This window comes from Mixophyes fleayi, chromosome 10, assembly GCF_038048845.1.
Source record: "Mixophyes fleayi isolate aMixFle1 chromosome 10, aMixFle1.hap1, whole genome shotgun sequence".
Classification (NCBI taxonomy): Eukaryota; Metazoa; Chordata; class Amphibia; order Anura; family Limnodynastidae; genus Mixophyes; species Mixophyes fleayi.
The window spans coordinates 105011819-105028634 of record NC_134411.1 but is presented as its reverse complement, the minus strand read 5'-3'; the positions used below and the strand labels follow the sequence as shown (position 1 = coordinate 105028634).

Genomic DNA, 16816 nt, shown 5'->3' with positions numbered 1-16816 from the left:
CAGTATACACGTCATGTACCCAGACCTGAGTAAGTACAGTATACACGTCATGTACCCAGCGCTGAGTAAGTACAGTATACACGTCATGTACCCAGCCCTGAGTAAGTACAGTATACACGTCATGTACCCAGCCCTGAGTAAGTACAGTATACACGTCATGTACCCAGCCCTGAGTAAGTACAGTATACACGTCATGTACCCAGCGCTGAGTAAGTACAGTGTACACGTCATGTACCCAGCCCTGAGTAAGTACATTGTACACGTCATGTACCCAGCCCTGAGTAAGTACAGTGTACACGTCATGTACCTAGCCCTGAGTAAGTACAGTGTACACGTCATGTACCCAGCCCTGAGTAAGTACAGTGTACACGTCATGTACCTAGCCCTGAGTAAGTACAGTGTACACGTCATGTACCCAGCCCTGAGTAAGTACAGTGTACACGTCATGTACCCAGCCCTGAGTAAGTACAGTGTACACGTCATGTACCCAGCCCTGAGTAAGTACAGTGTACACGTCATGTACCCAGCCCTGAGTAAGTACAGTATACACGTCATGTACCCAGCGCTGAGTAAGTACAGTATACACGTCATGTACCCAGCGCTGAGTAAGTACAGTATACACGTCATGTACCCAGCGCTGGGTAAGTACAGTGTACACGTCATGTACCCAGCCCTGAGTAAGTACAGTGTACACGTCATGTACCCAGCGCTGAGTAAGTACAGTGTACACGTCATGTACCCAGCGCTGAGTAAGTACAGTATACACGTCATGTACCCAGCGCTGAGTAAGTACAGTATACACGTCATGTACCCAGCCCTGAGTAAGTACAGTATACACGTCATGTACCCAGCCCTGAGTAAGTACAGTATACACGTCATGTACCCAGCGCTGAGTAAGTACAGTATACACGTCATGTACCCAGCGCTGAGTAAGTACAGTATACACGTCATGTACCCAGCGCTGAGTAAGTACAGTGTACACGTCATGTACCCAGCGCTGGGTAAGTACAGTGTACACGTCATGTACCCAGCCCTGAGTAAGTACAGTGTACACGTCATGTACCCAGCGCTGAGTAAGTACAGTGTACACGTCATGTACCCAGCGCTGAGTAAGTACAGTATACACTTCATGTACCCAGCGCTGAGTAAGTACAGTATACACGTCATGTACCCAGCGCTGAGTAAGTACAGTGTACACGTCATGTACCCAGCCCTGAGTAAGTACAGTGTACACGTCATGTACCCAGCCCTGAGTAAGTACAGTGTACACGTCATGTACCCAGCCCTGAGTAAGTACAGTGTACACGTCATGTACCCAGCCCTGAGTAAGTACAGTGTACACGTCATGTACCCAGCCCTGAGTAAGTACAGTATACACGTCATGTACCCAGCGCTGAGTAAGTACAGTATACACGTCATGTACCCAGCGCTGAGTAAGTACAGTATACACGTCATGTACCCAGCCCTGAGTAAGTACAGTATACACGTCATGTACCCAGCCCTGAGTAAGTACAGTATACACGTCATTTACCCAGCCCTGAGTAAGTACAGTGTACACGTCATGTACCCAGCCCTGAGTAAGTACAGTGTACACGTCATGTACCCAGCCCATAGTAAGTACAGTGTACACGTCATGTACCCAGCCCTGAGTAAGTACAGTGTACACGTCATGTACCCAGCCCTGAGTAAGTACAGTGTACACGTCATGTACCCAGCCCTGAGTAAGTACAGTGTACACGTCATGTACCCAGCGCTGAGTAAGTACAGTGTACACGTCATGTACCCAGCCCTGAGTAAGTACAGTATACACGTCATGTACCCAGCGCTGAGTAAGTACAGTATACACGTCATGTACCCAGCGCTGAGTAAGTACAGTATACACGTCATGTACCCAGCCCTGAGTAAGTACAGTATACACGTCATGTACCCAGCCCTGAGTAAGTACAGTATACACGTCATGTACCCAGCGCTGAGTAAGTACAGTATACACGTCATGTACCCAGCGCTGAGTAAGTACAGTATACACGTCATGTACCCAGCGCTGAGTAAGTACAGTATACACGTCATGTACCCAGCGCTGGGTGTAGTATATACGGGGGGTACTTATTTGTATATTACAGGAACAGCGCGGGGGTATTTAGCTGTAGATTACACGTACAGCGCAGGGGGGGTATTTAGCTGTAGATTACACGTACAGCGCGGGGGGGGGGGTATTTATCTGTAAATTACACGTACAGAGCGCGGGGGGTATTTAGCTGTAGATTACACGTACAGCGCGGGGGGGTATTTAGCTGTAGATTACACGTACAGAGCGGGGGGGGGGTATTTAGCTGTAGATCACATACAGGGTGGTTACGACTACCGTGTCTGATTGTATATTTATCACTTGCTCTGTGCTTTGTGACAGGAAGAAACCAACAGCCCAATTCCTGAGAGATGCGCTGGAAGCTCGGCTAAAGATGCATATTCCCTACATGGGACAGTGGCCGCAGGTGGGTGTCTCAAAGATGGCGCGGGAACGGGCTGAGGAGGGTGACAGGGCATCGGTGCTTCTCTGATTCTCTTCATGACTTTCGTATATGTTCTCTGTATTATAAAATAAAGCTGTGATATGTGGAAGAGAGTGTCTGAGAGTGTGTCTGTGTGTGTCTGTCTCTCTGAGAGTGCATATGTGTGTGTGTGTCTGAGAGTGTGTGTGTGTGTGTCTGAGAGTGTGTCTGTGTGTGTCTGAGAGTGTGTGTGTGTGTGTCTGAGAGTGTGTCTGTCTGTCTCTCTGAGAGTGTGTGTGTCTGTGTGTGTGTGTCTGTCTGAGAGTGTGTCTGTGTGTGTGTGTGTGTGTCTGTGTCTATCTGAGAGTGCATATATATGTGTGTGTGTGTGTCTGTCTCTGTCTGAGAGTGTGTCTGTCTGTCTGTCTGAGAGTGTGTCTGTCTCTCTGAGAGTGTGTGTCTGTCTGTCTCTCTGAGAGTGTGTGTGTGTGTGTCTGTCTGAGAGTGTGTGTGTGTGTCTGAGAGTGTGTCTGTGTGTGTCTATCTGAGAGTGCATATGTGTGTGTGTGTGTGTGTCTGTCTCTCTGAGAGTGTGTCTGTGTGTGTCTGTCTGAGAGTGTGTCTGTGTGTGTCTGTCTGTCTGAGAGTGTGTCTGTGTGTGTCTGTCTGAGAGTGTGTCTGTCTGTCTCTGTCTGAGATTACATATGTCTGTCTGTCTGTCTGTCTCAGAGTGCATATGTTTGTGTAAACATAGAATTTGAAGGCAGATAAGAACCGCTTGGTCCATCTATTCTGCCCATTTTTTTTATCCTATTTGGTAACCTCAAACCCTATTTGATCTTTAGTTTTTTGTAAGGATATCATTATATCTATCCCAAGGATGTTTACATTGCTCTACTGTATTAGCCTCTACCACCTCTGATGGGAGACTATTCCACTTATCCACTACCCTTTTTGTGAAGTTTTCCTCACATTTCCTCTGAACCTACTTCCCTCCAGCGTCAGTACATGTCCTTGTGTTCTAATACTTCTCTTCCCCCCAGTGACAGTACATGTCCTTGTGTTCTAATACTTCTCTTCCCCCCAGTGTCAGTACATGTCCTTGTATTCTAATACTTCTCTTCCCTCCCAGTGTCAGTACATGTCCTCGTGTTCTAATACTTCTCTTCCCTCCAGTGTCAGTACATGTCCTCGTGTTCTAATACTTCTCTTCCCTTCAGTGTCAGTGCATGTCCTCGTGTTCTAATACTTCTCTTCCCCCCAGTGTCAGTACATGTCCTCATGTTCTAATACTTCTCTTCCCCCCAGTGTCAGTACATGTCCTCATGTTCTAATACTTCTCTTCCCCCCAGTGTCTGTGCATGTCCTCGTGTTCTAATACTTCTCTTCCCCCCAGTGTCAGTACATGTCCTCGTGTTCTAATACTTCTCTCCCCCCCAGTGTCAGTACATGTCCTCGTGTTCTAATACTTCTCTTCCCCCCAGTGTCAGTACATGTCCTCGTGTTCTAGTACTTCTCTTCCCCCCAGTGTCAGTACATGTCCTCATGTTCTAATACTTCTCTTCCCTCCAGTGTCAGTGCATGTCCTCATGTTCTAATACTTCTCTTCCCTCCAGTGTCAGTACATGTCCTCGTGTTCTAATACTTCTCTTCCCTTCAGTGTCAGTGCATGTCCTCGTGTTCTAATACTTCTCTTCCCCCCCAGTGTCAGTACATGTCCTCATGTTCTAATACTTCTCTTCCCCCCAGTGTCAGTACATGTCCTTGTGTTCTAATACTTCTCTTCCCCCCAGTGTCAGTGCATGTCCTTGTGATCTAATACTTCTCTTCCCCCCAGTGTCAGTGCATGTCCTTGTGATCTAATACTACTCTTCCCCCCAGTGTCAGTACATGTCCTCGTGTTCTAATACTTCTCTTCCCTCCAGTGTCAGTGCATGTCCTCGTGTTCTAATACTTCTCTTCCCCCCAGTGTCAGTGCATGTCCTCGTGTTCTAATACTTCTCTTCCCTCCAGTGTCAGTACATGTCCTCGTGTTCTAATACTTCTCTTCCCACAAGTGTCAGTACATGTCCTCGTGTTCTAATACTTCTCTTCCCTCCAGTGTCAGTACATGTCCTCGTGTTCTAATACTTCTCGTCCCACCAGTGTCAGTGCATGTCCTCATGTTCTAATACTTCTCTTCCCTCCAGTGTCAGTACATGTCCTCGTGTTCTAATACTTCTCTTCCCCCCAGTGTCAGTACATGTCCTCGTGTTCTAATACTTCTCTTCCCCCCAGTGTCAGTGCATGTCCTCGTGTTCTAATACTTCTCTTCCCCCCAGTGTCAGTGCATGTCCTCGTGTTCTAATACTTCTCTTCCCCCCAGTGTCAGTACATGTCCTCATGTTCTAATACTTCTCTTCCCCCCAGTGTCAGTGCATGTCCTCATGTTCTAATACTTCTCTTCCCCCCAGTGTCAGTACATGTCCTTGTGTTCTAATACTTCTCTTCCCCCCAGTGTCAGTACATGTCCTTGTGTTCTAATACTTCTCTTCCCCCCAGTGTCAGTACATGTCCTCATGTTCTAATACTTCTCTTCCCCCCAGTGTCAGTACATGTCCTCATGTTCTAATACTTCTCTTCCCTCCAGTGTCAGTACATGTCCTCGTGTTCTAATACTTCTCTTCCCCCCAGTGTCAGTACATGTCCTCGTGTTCTAATACTTCTCTTCCCTCCAGTGTCAGTACATGTCCTCGTGTTCTAATACTTCTCTTCCCTCCAGTGTCAGTACATGTCCTCGTGTTCTAATACTTCTCTTCCCTCCAGTGTCAGTACATGTCCTCGTGTTCTAATACTTCTCTTCCCTCCAGTGTCAGTACATGTCCTCGTGTTCTAATACTTCTCTTCCCTTCAGTGTCAGTGCATGTCCTCGTGTTCTAATACTTCTCTTCCCCCCAGTGTCAGTACATGTCCTCATGTTCTAATACTTCTCTTCCCTCCAGTGTCAGTGCATGTCCTCATGTTCTAATACTTCTCTTCCCCCCAGTGTCAGTACATGTCCTCATGTTCTAATACTTCTCTTCCCCCCAGTGTCAGTACATGTCCTTGTGTTCTAATACTTCTCTTCCCCCCAGTGTCAGTGCATGTCCTTGTGATCTAATACTTCTCTTCCCCCCAGTGTCAGTGCATGTCCTTGTGATCTAATACTACTCTTCCCCCCAGTGTCAGTACATGTCCTCGTGTTCTAATACTTCTCTTCCCTCCAGTGTCAGTACATGTCCTCATGTTCTAATACTTCTCTTCCCCCCAGTGTCAGTACATGTCCTTGTGTTCTAATACTTCTCTTCCCCCCAGTGTCAATGCATGTCCTTGTGTTCTAATACTTCTCTTCCCCCCAGTGTCAGTACATGTCCTCGTGTTCTAATACTTCTCTTCCCTCCAGTGTCAGTACATGTCCTCATGTTCTAATACTTCTCTTCCCCCCAGTGTCAGTACATGTCCTCGTGTTCTCTTCCCCCCAGTGTCAGTACATGTCCTCGTGTTCTAATACTTCTCTCCCCCCCCAGTGTCAGTACATGTCCTCGTGTTCTAATACTTCTCTTCCCTCCAGTGTCAGTACATGTCCTCATGTTCTAATACTTCTCTTCCCCCCAGTGTCAGTACATGTCCTCGTGTTCTCTTCCCCCCAGTGTCAGTACATGTCCTCGTGTTCTAATACTTCTCTTCCCCCCAGTGTCAGTACATGTCCTCGTGTTCTAATACTTCTCTTCCCCCCCAGTGTCAGTACATGTCCTCATGTTCTAATACTTCTCTTCCCCCCAGTGTCAGTACATGTCCTTGTGTTCTAATACTTCTCTTCCCCCCAGTGTCAATGCATGTCCTTGTGTTCTAATACTTCTCTTCCCCCCAGTGTCAGTACATGTCCTCGTGTTCTAATACTTCTCTTCCCTCCAGTGTCAGTACATGTCCTCATGTTCTAATACTTCTCTTCCCCCCAGTGTCAGTACATGTTCTCGTGTTCTCTTCCCCCCAGTGTCAGTACATGTCCTCGTGTTCTAATACTTCTCTCCCCCCCCAGTGTCAGTACATGTCCTCGTGTTCTAATACTTCTCTTCCCTCCAGTGTCAGTACATGTCCTCATGTTCTAATACTTCTCTTCCCCCCAGTGTCAGTACATGTCCTCGTGTTCTCTTCCCCCCAGTGTCAGTACATGTCCTCGTGTTCTAATACTTCTCTTCCCCCCAGTGTCAGTGCATGTCCTCGTGTTCTAATACTTCTCTTCCCACCAGTGTCAGTGCATGTCCTCATGTTCTAATACTTCTCTTCCCCCCAGTGTCAGTGCATGTCCTAGTGGTCTAATACTTCTCTTCCCTCCAGTGTCAGTACATGTCCTCGTGTTCTAATACTTCTCTTCCCCCCAGTGTCAGTGCATGTCCTCGTGTTCTAGTACTTCTCTTCCCTCCCAGTGTCAGTACATGTCCTCGTGTCCTAATACTTCTCTTCCCCCCAGTGTCAGTGCATGTCCTCATGTTCTAATACTTCTCTTCCCCCCAGTGTCAGTACATGTCCTCGTGTTCTCTTCCCCCCAGTGTCAGTACATGTCCTCGTGTTCTAATACTTCTCTTCCCCCCCAGTGTCAGTACATGTCCTCATGTTCTAATACTTCTCTTCCCCCCAGTGTCAGTACATGTCCTTGTGTTCTAATACTTCTCTTCCCCCCAGTGTCAATGCATGTCCTTGTGTTCTAATACTTCTCTTCCCCCCAGTGTCAGTACATGTCCTCGTGTTCTAATACTTCTCTTCCCTCCAGTGTCAGTACATGTCCTCATGTTCTAATACTTCTCTTCCCCCCAGTGTCAGTACATGTTCTCGTGTTCTAATACTTCTCTTCCCCCCCAGTGTCAGTACATGTCCTCATGTTCTAATACTTCTCTTCCCCCCAGTGTCAGTACATGTCCTTGTGTTCTAATACTTCTCTTCCCCCCAGTGTCAATGCATGTCCTTGTGTTCTAATACTTCTCTTCCCCCTAGTGTTAGTACATGTCCTCGTGTTCTAATACTTCTCTTCCCTCCAGTGTCAGTACATGTCCTCATGTTCTAATACTTCTCTTCCCCCCAGTGTCAGTACATGTCCTCGTGTTCTCTTCCCCCCAGTGTCAGTACATGTCCTCGTGTTCTAATACTTCTCTTCCCCCCAGTGTCAGTGCATGTCCTCATGTTCTAATACTTCTCTTCCCCCCAGTGTCAGTGCATGTCCTAGTGGTCTAATACTTCTCTTCCCTCCAGTGTCAGTACATGTCCTCGTGTTCTAATACTTCTCTTCCCCCCAGTGTCAGTGCATGTCCTAGTGGTCTAATACTTCTCTTCCCTCCAGTGTCAGTACATGTCCTCGTGTTCTAATACTTCTCTTCCCCCCAGTGTCAGTGCATGTCCTCGTGTTCTAGTACTTCTCTTCCCTCCCAGTGTCAGTACATGTCCTCGTGTCCTAATACTTCTCTTCCCCCCAGTGTCAGTGCATGTCCTCGTGTTCTAATACTTCTCTTCCCCCCCCAGTGTCAGTACATGTCCTCATGTTCTAATACTTCTCTTCCCCCCAGTGTCAGTACATGTCCTCGTGTTCTAATACTTCTCTTCCCTCCAGTGTCAGTACATGTCCTCGTGTTCTAATACTTCTCTTCCCCCCAGTGTCAGTACATGTCCTCGTGTTCTAATACTTCTCTTCCCCCCAGTGTCAGTACATGTCCTTGTGTTCTAATACTTCTCTTCCCTCCAGTGTCAGTGCATGTCCTCGTGTTCTAATACTTCTCTCCCCCCAGTGTCAGTACATGTCCTTGTGTTCTAATACTTCTCTTCCCTCCAGTGTCAGTGCATGTCCTCGTGTTCTAATACTTCTCTCCCCCCAGTGTCAGTACATGTCCTCGTGTTCTAATACTTCTCTCCCCCCCAGTGTCAGTACATGTCCTCGTGTTCTAATACTTCTCTTCCTCTGAAGAATGTTTCCCTCCTGCACGTTGTTATAACACTTCATATATTTGAAAGTTTCTATCATGTCCACCTTTCCCTTCTCTGCTCCAAACTATACATATTAAGTTATTTTAGTTTCCGGGTTTGTTTTGTGCTGTAGGCCATGCACCATTTTAGTTGCCCTTCTTTGTACAGTCTGTAATGTATTTCTATCCTTCTGGAGATACGGCCTCCAGAACTGTACACTGTATTCTAGATGAGGCCGCACCAATGACCTATACAGCGGTATTATTACTTCTATCTGCTACTGATTCCTCTCCCTATGTAACAAGCATCTGACTTGCCTTCCTCGTTGCTCTGTTACATTGCTCTACAGCTCTTTTAGTGTTTTTGGATGGATCCCACCTGGCCCCATTGATTTGTCCACTTTCAGTTTTGAGAGCTCCGTTAGGACCTTTTGCTCTGTAAATGTACTTGTATCTACCTCATTGTTATGAGTATACTTGCAACTTATCTGTGGCCCCTTCCCATCTCTCTCTCTGTAGTGTATAAATAATGGTTAGGATGATCTGCTATAACCTTGTCTCCCTCAACAAGACTCCCACTCTCTGTCTTTAGTCTTATTATTCCTCCTTTTGTTTTTCTCCTTTCACTTATATGCCTTATATCCCCTTTACCTACTGACTGGGCCATTTTCTTTTCAGCTTGTGCCTTTGCCCATCTGATCACCTTCTTAACCTCCCTCTGTCTAACATGATACACCTCCTTCATCATTCTGAGCCTGCTTATAAAGGCCATCTTTTGTGTGTGTGTGTGAGACACTGAGGGACATTCTCTCTGTATAACACAGATATATCAGAGGATGATCGTCTGATTTAAACTCCTGTATATTTCAATCTATAGTAGATACCGGGGATATTTATAAACCATGGTTCTGTAACCCAGAGCAACCAGTCCCAATCTATCTGGGGTTCTTCTAGTACAGTGTAGAAAAGGAAGGAAATATCTGGCTTGTTGCTATGGGTTACAGCACATTTTACACAGTCACATGCTCTCCATATGGTGTTAATTGGTATAAAGACACAGGGCAGAGAGTATTGTTCTGTATATATCTGCCTCTCCCGAATCACATTTCTCAGGATGCGGTGTGTGATGATCGGGTACAGTAAGTGGGATAATAAAGGTGTGATAATCGGTGGGTACGGTGAGTGGGTACAGATTCTGGAGTAATCAGTTGGGTCTGTTTTCTCTGCATCTGTAGACTGGATGTACAGTCTTTAGGAGATGGTCTTGTTGACATTAGTTGCTTGATTTGCTGTTATCAACATTCACAATAATGAATATCCAACCATTGTGTTTATTTAATGGTATATGTATTTGGTTTTTCCTTATTTCATGTGTTGTTGCTGTGAATCATTTTACCTGTGATCATCAGTGGGTGCGATGATCAGTGGATGTAATAATCAGTGGATGTAATAATCAGTGGATGTAATAATCAGTAGGTGCGATGATCAGTGGATGTAATAATCAGTAGGTGCGATGATCAGTGGATGTAATAATCAGTGGATGTAATAATCAGTGGGTGCGATGATCAGTGGATGTAATGATCAGTGGATGTAATAATCAGTGGATGTAATAATCAGTGGATGTAATAATCAGTAGGTGCGATGATCAGTGGATGTAATAATCAGTGGATGTAATAATCAGTGGATGTAATAATCAGTGGGTGCGATGATCAGTGGATGTAATAATCAGTGGATGTAATAATCAGTGGGTGCGATGATCAGTGGATGTAATAATCAGTGGGTGCGATGATCAGTGGATGTAATAATCAGTGGGTGTAATAATCAGTGGGTGCGATGATCAGTGGGTGCGATGATCAGTGGATGTAATAATCAATGGGTGCGATGATCAGTGGATGTAATAATCAGTGGATGTAATAATCAGTGGGTGCGATGATCAGTGGATGTAATAATCAGTGGGTGCGATGATCAGTGGATGTAATAATCAGTGGGTGCGATGATCAGTGGATGTAATAATCAGTGGATGTAATAATCAGTGGGTGCGATGATCAGTGGATGTAATAATCAGTGGATGTAATAATCAGTAGGTGCGATGATCGGTGGATGTAATAATCAGTGGATGTAATAATCAGTGGGTGCGATGATCAGTGGATGTAATAATCAGTGGATGTAATAATCAGTGGATGTAATAATCAGTAGGTGCGATGATCAGTGGATGTAATAATCAGTAGGTGCGATGATCAGTGGATGTAATAATCAGTGGATGTAATAATCAGTGGGTGCGATGATCAGTGGATGTAATAATCAGTGGATGTAATAATCAGTGGGTGCGATGATCAGTGGATGTAATAATCAGTGGGTGCGATGATCAGTGGATGTAATAATCAGTGGGTGCGATGATCAGTGGATGTAATAATCAGTGGATGTAATAATCAGTGGGTGCGATGATCAGTGGATGTAATAATCAGTGGATGTAATAATCAGTAGGTGCGATGATCGGTGGATGTAATAATCAGTGGATGTAATAATCAGTGGGTGCGATGATCAGTGGATGTAATAATCAGTGGATGTAATAATCAGTGGATGTAATAATCAGTAGGTGCGATGATCAGTGGATGTAATAATCAGTAGGTGCGATGATCAGTGGATGTAATAATCAGTGGATGTAATAATCAGTGGGTGCGATGATCAGTGGATGTAATGATCAGTGGATGTAATAATCAGTGGATGTAATAATCAGTGGATGTAATAATCAGTAGGTGCGATGATCAGTGGATGTAATAATCAGTAGGTGCGATGATCAGTGGATGTAATAATCAGTAGGTGCGATGATCAGTGGATGTAATAATCAGTGGATGTAATAATCAGTGGATGTAATAATCAGTAGGTGCGATGATCAGTGGATGTAATAATCAGTAGGTGCGATGATCAGTGGATGTAATAATCAGTGGATGTAATAATCAGTAGGTGCGATGATCAGTGGATGTAATAATCAGTGGATGTAATAATCAGTGGATGTAATAATCAGTAGGTGCGATGATCAGTGGATGTAATAATCAGTGGATGTAATAATCAGTGGATGTAATAATCAGTAGGTGCGATGATCAGTGGATGTAATAATCAGTGGATGTAATAATCAGTGGATGTAATAATCAGTAGGTGCGATGATCAGTGGATGTAATAATCAGTGGATGTAATAATCAGTAGGTGCGATGATCAGTGGATGTAATAATCAGTGGATGTAATAATCAGTGGGTGTAATAATCAGTGGGTGCGATGATCAGTGGATGTAATAATCAGTAGGTGCGATGATCAGTGGATGCGATGATCAGTGGATGCGATGATCAGTGGGTGCGATGATCAGTGGGTGCGATGATCAGTGGGTGCGATGATCAGTGGATGTAATAATCAGTGGATGTAATAATCAGTGGGTGCGATGATCAGTGGATGTAATAATCAGTGGATGTAATAATCAGTGGATGTAATAATCAGTGGATGTAATAATCAGTGGATGTAATAATCAGTGGATGTAATAATCAGTGGGTGCGATGATCAGTGGATGTAATAATCAGTGGATGTAATAATCAGTGGGTGCGATGATCAGTGGATGTAATAATCAGTGGATGTAATAATCAGTGGGTGCGATGATCAGTGGATGTAATAATCAGTGGATGTAATAATCAGTGGGTGCGATGATCAGTGGATGTAATAATCAGTGGATGTAATAATCAGTGGGTGCGATGATCAGTGGATGTAATAATCAGTAGGTGCGATGATCAGTGGATGCGATGATCAGTGGATGCGATGATCAGTGGGTGCGATGATCAGTGGGTGCGATGATCAGTGGGTGCGATGATCAGTGGATGTAATAATCAGTGGGTGCGATGATCGGTGGGTGCGATGATCAGTGGATGTAATAATCAGTGGATGTAATAATCAGTGGGTGCGATGATCAGTGGATGCGATGATCAGTGGGTGCGATGATCAGTGGGTGCGATGATCAGTGGGTGCGATGATCAGTGGATGTAATAATCAGTGGGTGCGATGATCAGTGGATGTAATAATCAGTGGGTGCGATGATCAGTGGATGTAATAATCAGTGGGTGCGATGATCAGTGGATGCGATGATCAGTGGATGCGATGATCAGTGGGTGCGATGATCAGTGGGTGCGATGATCAGTGGGTGCGATGATCAGTGGATGTAATAATCAGTGGATGTAATAATCAGTGGATGTAATAATCAGTAGGTGCGATGATCAGTGGATGTAATAATCAGTGGGTGCGATGATCAGTGGATGTAATAATCAGTGGATGTAATAATCAGTAGGTGCGATGATCAGTGGATGTAATAATCAGTGGATGTAATAATCAGTGGGTGCGATAATCAGTGGATGTAATAATCAGTGGATGTAATAATCAGTAGGTGCGATGATCAGTGGATGTAATAATCAGTGGATGTAATAATCAGTGGGTGCGATGATCAGTGGATGTAATAATCAGTGGATGTAATAATCAGTGGATGTAATAATCAGTGGGTGCGATAATCAGTGGATGTAATAATCAGTGGATGTAATAATCAGTGGGTGCGATGATCAGTGGATGTAATAATCAGTGGATGTAATAATCAGTGGGTGCGATGATCAGTGGATGTAATAATCAGTGGATGTAATAATCAGTGGGTGCGATGATCAGTGGATGCGATGATCAGTGGATGTAATGATCAGTGGATGCGATGATCAGTGGATGTAATAATCAGTGGGTGCGATCATCAGTGGATGTAATAATCAGTGGGTGCGATCATCAGTGGGTGTAATAATCAGTGGGTGCGATCATCAGTGGGTGCGATCATCAGTGGGTGCGATCATCAGTCTCTGCACTTCCTTCCTAGGCGCTGGGAATTCTCCTCCTACCACACAATATTCCCTCCAGCTTGAAGCTGCTGACCGCCATGGTGGATGATATCTGGCACTATGCTGGTGACCAGTCTACTGATGTGAGTTCTGTCATTGGAGTAATGTTTTGTCTGTGATGCATTATTGGTGGAAATTAAACAGGACTAAGCTGTGCGTCTTTTCTCGCCAACACTGATATCCAATGAGAAAATGACAGAGATAAATATAACATTCCTATACATTATACTCATTGTAGGACAGTTCTAAAATCTGGTTCACAGGTGATATAACCAGAGCACCTAATCAGGAAGAGACAAGATGGCGGGAACGGTGCTTTTACCCCACAGTCTCCCCGCTAAGTGTGACAGAGGCTCTGATTGCCTACGGATTGGCTAAGCTCATCCAATTGCAAACCTACCTAGGACAGTGTGAGCTGAAATACTATGTGCTGCAGAAAACAATAGAATTAGTTGGTGGTTATAGCCCCTCATGTTCTGCTCATCTGAGTGTAGCTAAATTTAAAGAACAAATACAATTGGTTATCTCAGAATCGTCAAACAAACATCTAATTAAAAGCAAATGCCCCATTGGTTGATATTAGTTGCAGCTCCTGTTACTTGTATACTGGAATTGTCCCCATTCTGCTTTCTAGTCTCTCCCTACTGCAGCATCATCTATAGAAGACCAGGATATTGGGGTATAAACAGACATCTGCCCTGAGCTCTGTATAAGTACTAACGGTGGAGACCGCTCACTCGTTCCCTTTCTCTCCTACACAACTTATTGTGTTACATTTGTGGCCTCAGATCCACGTATAATCATCTGAATGTGAGAAAGGGGCCTCAATTATGTTTACAATGGTGCAAACGTCTCTTATTATTACTATTGGTAGTTGTATCACATATATTGCAGTGGATTACTCTCCAGACCGGCCACATCATTGAATGTCCTGCATGAAGTAGCGGGTTATTGCCTGTAATGTCGTCCAGTGGTCGCTGTAGCAAGCACATCCTCATAATGGTATCTGTAACACAATGCTGCCATACACACTATAACAGGGCAAGCACCGTCCCACGTCCTCTATACCTGGTAACAAGATATTGCCCACGGATTGATCCCACATTGTCACATCCCGCAGGTCAGCTGGTACACGCGCAGGGCGGTGCTGGCGGGAATCTATAACACAACTGAGCTTGTCATGATGCAAGATAACTCCCCAGATTTTGAAGACACGTGGAGCTTCCTCCAGAATCGTGTATCGGAGGCCATGACCATGGGGAATTCTGTAAAGCAGGTACAGAGAGACGGCTGAATGATGGTATCACGTAGCTCGTGCAGACTGCTCTACAATATACATTACCCTTCTGTCCCCCTCTGCTACAGGTGACCTCTACTGGAGAAGCTGTTATTCAAGGGCTGATGGGAGCTGCGGTTACTGTGAGTATGGACCATCAAATACACCTGAAACTAAACTAACAATATCCAGAAATAAAAGTTCCCTAATACGGAGCTACACTGTGTATTATCTCAGTAGCTGATAGAGAAGGGAGACCTGAGTAAGCTGACGGTGGAATATCCCTTTAATATGCAGGGACAGGAAGTCAGGTGTGCATAGAATAAGTGATTCCCCACATGAAATACCTTTGTATCACAAGATATAGTTTATACACAACCCCGTCTTAGGCTGAGTACACACTACAACATTTTCTGACCAATGTGTTATCCACAACGATTGTACCTACGACTGTTCTGATCAGTCGGCCGATTCATACGTTTTAAACGATTTTTGCATGAGTTAGTGTGCGGGCTGTGTTTCCTGTCTATCGTAACCTCATCTCAAAAGCTTGTTGCTCCATATACACTAAAGCGATATATGGCCTCTCGGAAGCATTATGCTACATAAATTTAAATAAAGCCCATTATTCCTATTTGATTGATGTTTTGACACGGCACCACGTGGGAGACGTAGAAACAACATAATACATTTAGATATACACACCCAGAAAGGAGTCGCTGTTTGAAGAACTATCGACAGTTGGTCGTGATTTTGTACACACTGCAGCGCTTTAACAACCAAATGAATGGACGTTCAGTACTTTGGAACGACTATCATTCATCGTTTAAGTATACTCACTAATGCAATATAGGCCCGAACAGTCGTTTATTGTGTGATTGGCCACATAGTCGTCTAAAAACCCGGTCTTATTGTGGATTTATATGTACTGATACTTAGTACAATGAAATGAGATTGTATACGGAGGTCTTATCTCCTCGGTCAGTCATTGATCCCATTAGGACACTTATAGAGCGAGTCTGTAATACAGGTGGATAATATCCCTGTGATAAGTGTGAGATTACTATTAGTCTCCATATTGTACAGATATTATATTAACATAGATCCTGGATCTCAGTTTCTGATCTTTTTTTCCTCCCTCTCTTCCAGTTAAAGAACCTAACGGGACTGAACCAACGTCGGTAAAGGTTCATATCCGCCTTCGTAGTCCTGCTTGCACCTTATTATATGTATTAAATGTATTGTACATCGCTCGCTGTCCCGTGTATTTTTCTGCGAGGGCAGAAATGCGTCCATCTCACAACTTTGTACACTTAGTACAAGTTGGGAGTTCAGGGAATGGACCACTGCACCTTATAGTAGTGCTAAAAATGGGATTTCTGTCCTTACGTTAAATCCTTTTCTCTGTGTATCATTGGAGGACACTGTAAGCCCAGCGGACAGAACAAAGGGAGAAAAGAGATGGGTTTATCTTGTGGCGGTCGTCTTGCTCTGGTACTGGTAGGGTTAATTCCCAACATGGTTGCATTACTGGAGCTAGGTGTCATGTGTGTAAAATAATGAAATGTATTTTATAAAAATATATTTTGAATGTGCACTGTGGGGCTGGGAGAGTAACCACCATGCAGAACCAAAAGGGTTAATTCTGGCAGTTAATTCACATGCAGGCTGCATGAATCATCCTGGATTGGTTAACGGGGCAGGGTGCTGGATTACCTCCTGCCAGGTTGTGTGCTTTAAACTGTATAAAAAGATCTCTGTTGTCTATGTAAAATATATATCATCTGTGCTTCTGGATTATCACTAGTATGTAAGGTCGTTGAGCAATAAGCCAACACTGTGCCTGAGGCCTAATGCCTGCTGTATCATGTGACCAAGAGATAAGAGCTCTAATCCATTCCCCTCGCTGCACTGTGTTGAATCCAGCATCTCTGCCTTTAAGAGTCATTAAGGATAAAAAGTCAGTAACTTTGCACCTGGACACAACCATGTTGCATTGGAGGGGGAGGTAAATGTAAAATGTGGGGACAGATTTATAGTTGGGGTAGGGCCTGTCCTAGATCAACTTTACATTTCAGTATAAATATAAAACTATCAAGTATTTGTGTGTTAGATGAAACACAGCCAGTATTTATCTTATGTGGAAAGTAATAAACTAATCTGCACCTTACATTT

At 44.4% G+C, this 16816-nt stretch overlaps 1 protein-coding gene across 2 annotated transcripts in view; it reads left to right on the top strand.

Moving 5' to 3' along the window:
• COQ9 (coenzyme Q9) overlaps positions 1-15892 on the top strand; it is a 28351-nt gene extending 12459 nt beyond the window's left edge. For both annotated transcript variants that reach the window (XM_075189458.1, XM_075189459.1), the window contains exons 5-9: positions 2408-2492; positions 13344-13448; positions 14486-14641; positions 14731-14784; positions 15791-15892. In XM_075189458.1, coding sequence (XP_075045559.1) covers positions 2408-2492; positions 13344-13448; positions 14486-14641; positions 14731-14784; positions 15791-15826 — 436 coding nt within the window. In that variant the 3' untranslated portion in view covers positions 15827-15892. The remainder of the gene's footprint in view (positions 1-2407; positions 2493-13343; positions 13449-14485; positions 14642-14730; positions 14785-15790) is intronic.
• The last annotated feature ends 924 nt before the right edge of the window (positions 15893-16816 follow it).